We start from the raw sequence: 12,182 nt of genomic DNA on the forward strand, positions 1-12,182 counted from the left end.
GTCAGATACCATGAGCTCTTTAGACGACTGATCTAATGTTAACTGTTATAACGAGGGCTTCTCTGGTGACTCTGTGGTAAAGAATCCATCTGCCAATGCAGGCGACAAGGGCTCGATCCCTGGGTGGGGAAGGTCCTCTGGAGAAGGAAATGGCAACCCACTCCAGTATTCTTGCCTGGAAATCCCACGGACAGAGGAGTCTGGAGGACAACAGTCCAAGGAATCACAAGAGTCGGCCATGACTTAGCAACTAAAGAGTAGCAATTGTTATAACAACCCTGGAAGGTAAGTAGTACTTTTAACCAACATGGTACATACCACAGCAGTGATACACTATTATGACATGTATCAGGTAAATAATTCACTTGGGTCCACAGCTAGTATAAAGAGAAAGACCCAGGACTCAGAACCCAGGCTTCTTGACTCTGAGTTCCATTCTCACTTTTTCTTAAGCACACACGAGAATCCCCAGAAAGGGTTGTTAACACACAGTCCCATCCCCAGAGTTCCTGACTCAGCAGGTCTCCCAGGGGCTCCAGGAACATGCATTTCTAACAAGGTCCCAGGTGATGCTAAGAAAAGGTGCAGATGTTCAGAAAAGGAAACCACACTTTGAGAGCCACTGCTCTTCATCAAGTTCTAGTTCTACTTCCAGTCACGCCTGCCACACAGTTCAAGTGCTCCACATTCTCACCGGACTAGCAGATTCCACACTGGATAGTGCAGATACAGATCCCTCATTTCACAAAGTTCAGCTGCAGAGACTGATTGGAACTTAGAAATACTCATAACACTTAAAGCACACATTAGCTTTGCTTTACATTTATGTAGTTCTTAGCAAAACTCAGAAGTGATGTTGAATCATTAAAAAATTTATGGTTAAATTTCAAAAAATTTTGATTATTACTGAAAATACTGTTTGCAAAGGATATTAAAATATGTACATCTGGAACTGGTTGAAATAAATTATATATGTGTACTCAGTACTTCCTCATTTCAAGTACTGTTGAGTCCAGAACTAGAGTCGTATTCCTTTTACAAAGGTACACAACTACTTCCAGTATCATTTACAAAAAATATATATTGACTGTTTTAGAACTGAATCTTGTTTGGGGTGAGAAAGAATATTAGACTTTGCTTTACCTTTCGATATTCCCTCAGAGCGACAGCAGGATGGACACTTCCAGCAAAGGTCTCGTTATCAGTGAATACAATGAAGACATCGGCAGCTGTATTTGTCTTTTGAGCCCAGATCATTGGAAGAGAGCAATCAGTTCCACCTGCTGGGATCTAACTCAGAATAAAAACATGGTTAAGAATAAAAGAAAATGCTCCGATTTCCATACTGAGATGTCTGAAATAATTACTTAAAAATACTATTTTACATGTTATCATCTTGTTTAGCGCCAATGTATATGCTTTCAGAAAGCTTGTAAATATATTTTTGACTTTGTGCTTGTAAAAAAAATTGAGATGTAACACAATTTGTTCTCATATATTGATTAATACCAGTCATGACATCAATACAAAATTATTATAAAATACATATTAAGTAGACCACATGAAATAGTTTCTTACCTGACTCATAGCCAGTAAAACTTGTTGTAAGGTCATATCTGTAGTCACTGGACATGGTACCATTTCATCTGAAAAAGCAACTATAGAAGAATCTTTCTCTGTTCGTGTGACAACCTGAAAAATTCAATAGTAGGAATTTTCAGTACATTCAGGGGAAACAAATACAGTCTCTTAAAGTTCATCTTTAAAAGAAAATATGATGATTTATTTCTGAACTGCGTTTGAAAACTATACAGTAACAGTAGTATAGCTTTCAAAGCACTTTCACAAACTCTTACAAAGAAACTGGTTTTAACAACAATCCTTTGAAGCAAATAGAGTATATATTATTATTCTTATGTTATTAAATAGGCAGTAAAGCCACAGAAGAGAAACTAAGAAGCTTGCTGATGATTACTCACTACTGAGTCAGGCTAGAACCGGAAGTCTCCTGTCTGTTGTTATTAGTCCTTGATCTTTTAACATCTATATTCATTAATAACTTCTCTAAGAATTATCTATTTCTTTAAAAATACCAGTAACATTTAATCTGTTATTGCAAAATTAAAAGTTCTACTCTGATTTTTCTTTAGACATGCTTTTTCAATATACCTACAATATCATATATACGTAAGTATTAAAGTATGTTTTTGTTGTTGTTCAGTTGCTAAGCTGTATCTGACTCTGCAGTCCTATGGACTGTAGCCTGCCAGGCTCCTCTGTCCATGGAATTTCTGAGGAAAGAAGACTGGAATATATAAGTATACTCAAGTATATATACAATACTTAAAGCTCTGCATAAAACAAGTGATGAAAATATAATTTTTGATCGTATCCAACTTTATAGTTTTGTGCTGGGTAAATATTTTCAGTATGGCAAAACCCTAAATTGCTTTAGGAGTTCTCACCATGCACATCGCTGCAGCTACAGTGCTTGCGTTGAGTACACTACCCAAAACTCTTTGGTTCATAGAACCACTGACATCAATTGCCAGTAAGAAGCGCTTTCCAGTTGGCTCAACTGTCTAAAGAGAAAACAAAACAATCATTAAAAGCAATCACAGAAACTGTAAATAAATTTCTAACATATCATATTTAATTTTCACTCAAAAGACTAAGATAAAAGGCTTGACTTTTGATTTACCGATTGACAAATATTTAGAAATGCTTAGCTTTAACTAGAGGTAAAACAATGAAATTAAGATGGCCTATTTAGTAACTTACAGAAGTTACAGTCTTCCTTTTTTTTTTTTTTTGACTTTTCCTCATGAAGTAAACTGGGAATTTCTAGCAAGGAATTTTTTTTGTAGTAAAATATAAACAACATAACATTTACTTTCTAATCATTTTTAAGTGTATAATTCAGTAGCATCAAATACATTCACAATGTTATATACATACATATATATATATGTATGTATATAACCACCATTACTATTTCCAGAACTTTTTCATCATCCCAACAGAAACTCTGTACCCACTGACAACAACTCCTCATTCTTATCCACCTCTAGCCCTAGGAATGGAGAAGGAAATGGCAACCCACTCCAGTACTCTTGCCTGGCAAATCCCATGGACGGAGGAGCCTGGTGGGCTGCAGTCCATAGGGTCACGAGGAGTCGGACACGACTGAGCAACTTCACTTTCACTTTTCACTTTTCGCACTGGAGAAGGAAATGGCATCCCACTCGTGTTCTTCCCTGGAGAATCCCAGGGACGGGGGAGCCTGGTGGGCTGCCATCTATGGGGTCGCACAGAGTCGGACATGACTGAAGCGACTTAGCAGCAGCAGCCCCAGGAAGCTTCTGTTTTACTTTCTACATCCATGAATTTGTGTATTCTGGAAACCTCATGAGTGGAACCATAGGATACTTATCCTTTCCTGTCTGGCTTTTTTTCACCTAGCATAATGTTTTCAAGGTTCATCCCTGCTTTAGCATCTTTCAAGTTCTACTACTTTGTAAGGCTGAATACTCCATTATATGCATATATCATATTTCATTTGTCCATTCATCTGACAACAACTCAGGTTGTTCCCACCTTTTGGCTGCTGTAAATAATGCTTCTATCAACATCTGGGTATAAGTACCTGTATGAGTTCCGGTTTTCAATTCTTTTGGGTATATACATAGGAGGTGGTATTTTTGGATGGCCAAAGCTATCCAACTAGGTGTGAAGTGGCATCTCACTGTGGTTTTGATTTGCATTTGCCTGATGACTAATGTTGAGCATCTTTGCATGTGCTTAACCTTCCTTGGAGAAATGTCTGTTCAAGTACTCCACCCATGTCTTGAATTGGGTTATTTGTATTTTTACTGTTGAGTTGTAGGAGTTTTTATATATATATATGCTGCTACTGCTGCTGCCAAGTCGCTTCAGTTGTGTCTGACTGTGCGACCCCATAGACGGCAGCCCACTAGGCTCCTCTGTCCCTGGGATTCTCCAGGTCAAGAATACTGGAGTGGGTTGCCATTTCCTTCTCTAATGCATGAAAGTGAAAAGTGAAAGTCAAGTCGCTCAGTTGTGTCCGACTCTTAGTGACCCCATGGAGTGCAGCCTACCAGGCTCCTCCGTCCATGGGATTTTCCAGGCAAGAGTACTGGAGTGGGGTGCCATTGCCTTCTCTGATATATATACACACATATATGTATATAAATATATATATATATTCTGGATATATATATATTCTGGATGTTAAACCCCTGTAAAATAGATGATCTGCAAATATTTTCTCCTTCTCTGCAGATATCTTTTCACTCTCTTGACAGTGTCCTTTGATGCACAAAAGATTTGAGTTTTGATGAAGTCAAAATTTATCTACTTTTCTTTTGTTGTCTGTTCTTTTGAGATCACATCTAAGAATCTACTGCCAAACAGTAGAGCTTTTATAATATGGGTCATGAGCTTTTAAAAGGGTCATGAGGTTTTATAATAGGTCTTCTTCTAATAGCTGTGTAGTTTTAAGTCTTATCTACACGTCACTTTGAGTTAATTTTTTTATGTGGTATAAAGTAACAGTCTAGCTTCTCTCTTTCACATGTGGATATCCAGTCTCCCCAGCACCATTTGTTAAAGACTTTATCTTCTTTCCATTGAATTGTCTTGACACTCTAGTCAAAAGTCAATTGACCATACATGTGCGAGTTTAATTCTTGGCTCCCTGCTCAATTCTGTTGGTGTACATGTTGTATTTATGCCAATACTACACTGTTTTGATTACTGTAGCTTTGTAGTAACTCTTGAAATCCTAAATTTGGAAGTGTGGGTCTTCCAACTTTGTTTTTTTCAACATTAGGTTTCCCAATTTGGGGTCCTTTGAGAGTCCATATAAATTTTAGGTTGGGGATTTCTGTTTCTGCTAAACATGCCACAGGGATCACAATGAATCTGTAGATTGTTTTGGGTACACTGGCATCTTAACGTTATGAAGTCTTCCAAACTAGGAACACAGGATGTCTTCTCATTTATTTATTTCTTCTTAAATGTCTTTCAGTAGCGTTTTGCAGTTTTCAGTCAGTCAGTCTTACACCCCATAGTTAAATTTACTCCAAAGTTTCTCATTATTTTTGATGCTGTTGTAAATGGAATGTTTTCTTGATTTTATTTTTGGACTTTTCATTGCTAGTGTATAGAAATACTACTGATTTTTTCCTGCTGAATTTATATCCTGGAACTCTGCTGAATCCATTTGCTAGATCTAATATTATTTTGTGGAATTTTAAAAAAAATCCTTTTTGGTCATGTCACGTGGCATGTGTGATCTTAGTTCTACAACAGAACCTGTGCCCCCTGCAGTGGAAGGGTGGAGTCTTAACTACTAGACTCCAGGGAAATCCTATTTTGTGAATTCTTTATGGTTTTCTCCATGTAAGATCAAATCATCTGAGAACATGATAGTTTTTCTCCCTTTCCAGCCTGGACTGAGATGTTCCTGGTGGTTCAGTGGTTAAGACTGCACTTCTACTGCAGGGGGCATGAGTTCCGTCCCTGGTCGAGGAACTAAGATCCTGCATGCTGCAGGAGTGGACACAAGTTTTTCCAATAAAAATTTTTAAATGAAAATGAAAACAACCTGGATACATTTTAATATTTCTTTTCCTTTTGTAACTGCTAGAACTTCCAGTAAATGTAAATCAAAGTGGGAAAAGTGGGCAGACTGGTCTTGTTTCTGATTTTAAGGGAAAAGATGTCAATCTTTCACCCCTGAGTATGATGATGGCTGTAGGTTTTTTACACATGACCTTTATCACACTAAGGAAGCTCACTTCTATTCCTGGTTTACTGAGAGTTTTTTTTTTTTTTTTAATCAGAAAAGGTACAGGATTTTCTCAAATGCTTTTTCTACATCAATTGAGATACATGTGTTATCTTTTAACAATGATGTTATATTACATTGATTTTTCTTATATTGTATGATCCTTGTATGTTGAGGGTGACTCTCACTTGTATAATCTCTTTAATATGCTGCTGAATTTGGTTGCTCATACTTTGTTGAAGAGCAAGACTTTTTTAAAACCAAAAACTTTAACTTATGGCTCTGATATAGAATTTCCATTTGTAAAAAAAGATTATTCCCTATCAAGACCTGAGATCTATTACTGATTAACGGGGAAAACAGAAGATCAAGTCCCAGGACTCCACAGGAATGCAAATTTTTAGTAATTTAAAACATCAAAATTTAATGGTTGATGTCTGGTTGTTGTCCAAAGGCAGAGACAAATACGTTATTCATAAGCTTATGACTATAATCATAATTATATATTCATTTTCACATGAACAAATGAATACCTAATCAAAAATTGTTAAACTACTAATATCATCTTTAAAATGTGTTTCTAAATCCTAACTGGGTTTTTTGTTTTCAAACAAAAATCAAACCATTACCTTAAATGTTTTATAAAAAGCAGCATCCAAAGCTTGCAGAATTTCTTCATCAGGGCGCCACTTCAGTTTTCCTCTGAGTCCATGACCTGTCTTATAAGTTTCTAAAGCAATTAAAACATGAAATGGATGTATACGAGCCTAGAACATGACAGAGACAGAAAGCAAATGTCAAATTGAAGTGAAAAACAGTAATCAGGTCTCTTAGATTTTTGTTATTGTAGCTAGTAAATCTATTTCATAAACAGAAAAATGAGGACATATTAAAGTTAGATTTCAGAGTCAATGCCATGTGGTATGATAAAAGTCTCAAAACACCTAAAAAATTCACTGACTCCATCTCCAAAATTTAAAAGCCAGTTTTTTCAATTAGTAGTAGTTAACAAAGGTAACACTTACCTTTTTTAACAGTTTCTCATTACACAGCTTTTCACATACCAAAGACACTTCTGAGTTTCCGGGTTCAAGCACTGAATTAGCTGTCATCTTTCCCAGATTCCTTAGTAATGCTGTGAGAGGCATTTCTTGTAACAAAGCCTTCCATACCTATTGCAGTAAAACAGGTAGAAATAAAAGGAATTAAGGGGAAATGAATACATGTAACACAGACATATCAATTAATAATAGTCTTTAAGGCTTCCTTTTGGGGGTTTGGACCACTTTCTAAATAAAAATTTGTGTGGGTTGGTCAAAGACTCATGGAACAAAGTAACCTGCTCTTTATTAGAGTAATAAAGTTAAGTACATTTTATTTTGTGAAGGAACTGTATATAAGAATTTTATTTATGTAATTAGCGAGGTAAACTAACCAATACATTTTCTGGAGTGGAACTAATACTTAAAAATTGCCAACTACATCTGGGCATTGTGCCCAGGTGTTTTAAATAAATGTTAATTTTAAGATATATTTTAAGTTTTTAGGGAATTCCCTGGTGGTCCAGGGATTAGCACTTGGTGCTTTCCCTGCCGGGGGCCTGAGTTCAATTCCTGGTCCCCTGGTCAAGGAACTAAGATCCTACAAACCATGCAGTATGGCAAAAAAAAAAAAAAAAAAAAAATAAGTATTAATATATTTTAAAAGCATTAGCAAAATTTATCCTTTTACCACACAGCCTAAGTTCCTCATGTTTCCTCATGTGCTAGAACGTATTATCACTTTCTTACCTCTCTCGACTTTAAGTGATTTGTTAGGAGGTGCTCCCTAACCAGCCTGTGCTCTTCTATCAGATGAATGACTTCCAGTTCATCTTTCGTGCGCTTCACTTTCTCTACAGCCTCGAGATACTTTAATAATTTTTCAGCCTCCACAGAAAGAGCTTTTTCTTTATACATTTCATGGACCTCTTTCCAGCCCTTTGTAATATATTTGGTGACAATAGCAAGTCCTTCAACAAAATAAAGAATTAAAAAGGCATGTAGGATTAGCAGGTAAAAAACTGGACATGTTACTGAGAACACCTTATGTGAATGGCACATCTAGATACACAGGAGTTTAAACCAGGATGCTACTTCTCATAATATGACACACACACTTCAGCAAATGGAGCCAACTAATTTTTGCCTCTCCCACGAGACTCCGGAGGTAAAACTCTAACCTAATGTGTTTTGAAGTCTAATGACTCCAAAGTCATTTTATTACAGAACTTTATTTTTGGAAGCAGTAGCATCAGAACCTTTAGTACACAGTAACTATCTCAGGTCCACAATCTCAATTCACAAAAGTATAGACCTATCTCAGTTAATCTCATATTCACTTGCCCTTTACCTGCTAAAGAAAGATGCATTTGTAAATTACAGAGATAAGTGACAAGTAGGTAGGTAACTTGTAATTTTGAATAGCTGAGAAAGTATTACAGGCCTAAATAATGTGTCCATTTCTTCTATAATTCCTTTCAATAGTTGAAAAAGCTTTGCACTGGGGGAGTGAGGAAATCTGGGTTCTAGCCTACATGTATGTGTGACCAGAGGCCTTAGTTTCCACTTCTGTAAAACAGTGGGGGGACATAATTATCAAATTTCAAGGTCTATGGGGGGAAGGTAGGTAAAATAAATGAAAGAGGTCACTGATATAATATTGGTCATGACTGTGGTGAATTAAACAGAATATGCCTGACAGATATTTTATTTTATTTTTTCTGACAGATATTTTAATAAAATATTTGGAAAAAAAAATTTGGCTTGGTACTGCTAAAGGAATGTATTTTCAATATAAGGTACAACATGGATTTTTATGTAACACTGGCAAATAACTGATTATTTTCCCCCTAAAATATAGTTCAGGCCAAGTAAAATACACCTCTAAGGCAGACTGAGCTGATGTGTTATTTCTGAACTCTAAATAATTTGAGTAAAAGTTAATACTAACATGCAGGAACTTCTAAAGTATTGTGACTCTGCTGTGTTACACATCTTAATGTAAAATCTGGAATTCCCTGACAGTCCAGTCATTGGGACTATGTGCTTTTACTGCAGGGGTTATGGATTCAATTCCTCCTGGGGGATCCAAGATCCCACAAACTACACAGTACCCAAATAAATAAATAAATAAATATAACAAGGATGTAATTTCTAATAAAAAAATCAAAATATACATGTTTGTGTATATAAATATAGTAATTTATTGCTTTAATTTCATTTGAAAAAGTTCATTTGTAGTTTTAGAAAAAAGTGGTAAAACAGAAACTACTGAGGAGATTCCATGTATGAAGACATCACCACACAAGATGTGTAGGAAGAAGGAGAAGCAACCAACACTGCCCTTTACTTGTGTCAGAAACTGTGTGTGTAAGTATTCCAATACTGTCACTGATAGTCACACTAATTTCAAGGGCTATTCCCTTTCTACCTTTTTTTAATAGATGAAGATACAGAAAATCAGACAGGTTCAGTTACTTGGTATACGGACACACAGTAATTAAGTAGAACTGAAATCTGAACTCATCTGAGGGGCCGTCATTTCAAGTTTCACCTCTGCTGTGAAAAAAAAATGTCAACTTTGGACATGTTCATGAATTAGTCAATCAATGTCTTGAGACTGAAAGACTATTTCTAGAAAATACTACACAACTGTCTTACGGCAAATAAAAATTTGCCATTTACTGGATATCTGTACCTCACCTGTCGCCATGAAGATCTCACACTTACCTTCACTGGAAGGTTTAAGATGTGACAATCTTAACAGATCTTTGTGAGACCAGCCGTTTCTTTGTTTGTATTTTGTAACTGCCAGGGCGAGGGCCATGCCACCCTTTTCATTATACCAGTCTGCTACAGCCTTCCGGAGGGCACGACCCCACATGCCACACTTCATGCTTTCCTTCAGATCTTTCTTAAACTGGATAAAAGTAAAGAGGTGTGTAGGGATGCGACAAACTTCAGGAACAGCTTTGAAGGCGGCTTGTTTGGTGCTTATGTCGGAACACTGGGAGCAAATGGCCAGGGCAAAGAGTGTGGGTTCCTGCTTTGCGGTTCTGCCTTCTTGACTGAAGGACTTTATTTCCTGTATCACTTCACATCCTCTGCCATCTTCAATCAATCTGATTAAAGCTTCGGCATTCTCAAGGCCTAGCTTCTGTTCTTTGATATAGTAAGTCCCACCTTCAGAACCAAAACACAAGAACCGGTGTAGCCGATTCATATCAGTGACTTGCCACACATATCCGCCTTCGGAATTAGCTATCTGCTTCTCATTCAGTGGCTGCATTTGGTTTACAGATTCCTCCATTTTTCTGTCTTTAGGAAGCCTATCAAAAAGCAAAATGTTATTACAAGAAAAAAATAGAATTCTGTATCAATGAAACTACCATTTAACAGAAAAACTTGTAATCACCTTTAAAAATCCAGATACATTAACAGAATTATCTTGGAATTTTCTGAAAAATACCAAGGCCCAAAGTGAAAGTGAAAGTCACTCAGTTGTGTCCGACTCTTTGAGACCCCATGGGCTATACAGTCCATGGAATTCTCCAGGCCGGAATACTGGAGTGGGTAGCCTATCCCTTGTCCAGGGGATCTTCCCGACTGAGGAATTGAAGCGGGGTCTCCTGCATTGCAGGTGGATTCTTTACCAACTGAGCTATGAGGGAAGCCCCACTATCACTATTTTCCCCAGAAAAAAAAAAATTATTACAGGTAGATAGAAATGATAAATTATAAAAAGGAAAATCATTTATTAATCTAGGCTTATTGAAATCTGCCATGAAATATTTTAATTTAAAAATATTGTATAAGTAAGTTATAGTATGACGATCAGAAGTGACAGTCAAGAAGTCACATTTTTGATATAGTTTGCTGCTCCGGAGTCTGAGCAGGCAGCTCGGGTGGAGTCCAGAGGAGCAGCCAGGAGAGGAAAAGGGGCGGGGGTGGAGCAGTAATGGTCTCTGACGCAGTGACTGCAGACAAGCTCTGCTTGTGGACCCAACATCTGTTCCTCCCTCCCCTTTTCTAACTATTATCCTCTTTCTGGTAGTAACATCCTTCAGGGGACATTCCCCAGCCCCAAGGGATGAATCTTGATTGCTCTAAGCCAGTGGTTCTCACAGTCTATGAGCATCAGAATTACTTGAAGTGCTAGTTTAAACATAAAATGATGGGTCCCACTCGCCCCGTCCCCCTCAAGTTTCTTTCACAATTCAGAATGTCTGGCTGACGCCTGAGTTTTGGTACCAGTTACGAGTCTCCAGGTGATGCTCTCACTCCTCTTGCCATGTGACTGGTACAGGTATTGAGCAAGTATCACAGCTCCTGCCAGTGAGACATGATAAATCAGCTAATACTTTGGAGGTCTCCTTCCCTCTTAAAAAGGGGCCTGGACTCTTAAAAAGGCATGTTCTCTAAAAGAAACAAAAGAGCTATATATAGAAAACTATAAAACACTGATGAAAGAAATCAAAGGTAACACAAATAGATGGAGAAATATACCATGTTCATGAACCGGAAGAATCAATACAGTGAAAATGAGTATACTACCCAAAGCAATCTATAGATTCAATGCGATCCTTATCAAGCTACCAATGGTATTTTTCAGAGAACTAGAACAAATAATTTCACTATTTGTATGGAAACACAAAAAAACCTCAAATAGCCAAAGCAATCTTGAGAAAGAAGAATGTAACTGGAGGAATTAACATGCCTGACTTCAGAGTATACTACAAAGGTACAGTCATCAAGATAGTATGGTACTGGCACAAAGACAGAAATAGATCAATGGAACAGAATAGAAAGCCCAAAGATGAATCCACACAGCTATGGACACCTTATCTTCGACAAAGGAGGCAAGAATATACAATGGAGAAAAGACAATCTCTAACAAGTGGTGCTGGGAAAAACCAGTCAACCACCTGTAAAAGAAAGAAACTACAAAATGTTCTAACACCAAACACAAAAATTAACTCAAAATGGATTAAAGATCTAAATGTAAGACCAGAAACTATAAGACTCCTAGAGGAAAACACAGACAAAACACTCCCTGACATAAATCACAGCAAGGTCCTCTTGACCCACCTCCCAGAGTAATGGAAATAAAAGCAAAAATAAACAAATGGAACCTAATTAAACTTAAAAGCTTTTGCACAACAAAGGAAACTAGTAAGCAAGGAAACTATAAGTCAGCCTTCAGAATGGGAGAAAATAATAGCAAATGAAGCAACTGACAAAAAATTAATCTCTAAAATATATAAGCAGATCAATACCAGGAAAATAAATAACCCAATCAAAAATTGGGCCAAAGAACTAAACAGACATTT

At 37.0% G+C, this 12,182-nt stretch overlaps 2 protein-coding genes across 2 annotated transcripts in view; one reads left to right on the top strand and one right to left on the bottom strand.

Annotated features, from left to right (window-relative positions):
* The window catches only part of GLRX2 (glutaredoxin 2), a 19,791-nt gene extending 18,413 nt beyond the window's left edge, over positions 1–1,378 (top strand). Inside the window, exon 5 of the mRNA XM_068985832.1 lies at positions 1,162–1,378. The gene's annotated coding sequence lies outside the window, so the exon portion shown is untranslated. The remainder of the gene's footprint in view (positions 1–1,161) is intronic.
* Positions 1–10,162, bottom strand: part of RO60 (Ro60, Y RNA binding protein) — a 13,764-nt gene extending 3,602 nt beyond the window's left edge. Inside the window, exons 1-7 of the mRNA XM_068985831.1 lie at positions 9,583–10,162; positions 7,603–7,823; positions 6,838–6,984; positions 6,442–6,579; positions 2,466–2,582; positions 1,579–1,692; positions 1,144–1,290 (exon numbers count right to left, since the gene is read on the bottom strand). Coding sequence (XP_068841932.1) covers positions 1,144–1,290; positions 1,579–1,692; positions 2,466–2,582; positions 6,442–6,579; positions 6,838–6,984; positions 7,603–7,823; positions 9,583–10,162 — 1,464 coding nt within the window. The remainder of the gene's footprint in view (positions 1–1,143; positions 1,291–1,578; positions 1,693–2,465; positions 2,583–6,441; positions 6,580–6,837; positions 6,985–7,602; positions 7,824–9,582) is intronic.
* Positions 10,163–12,182: the final 2,020 nt, after the last annotated feature.

The sequence above is a fragment of the Capricornis sumatraensis genome, chromosome 14, assembly GCF_032405125.1.
Source record: "Capricornis sumatraensis isolate serow.1 chromosome 14, serow.2, whole genome shotgun sequence".
In the NCBI taxonomy this organism is placed as follows: domain Eukaryota; kingdom Metazoa; phylum Chordata; class Mammalia; order Artiodactyla; family Bovidae; genus Capricornis; species Capricornis sumatraensis.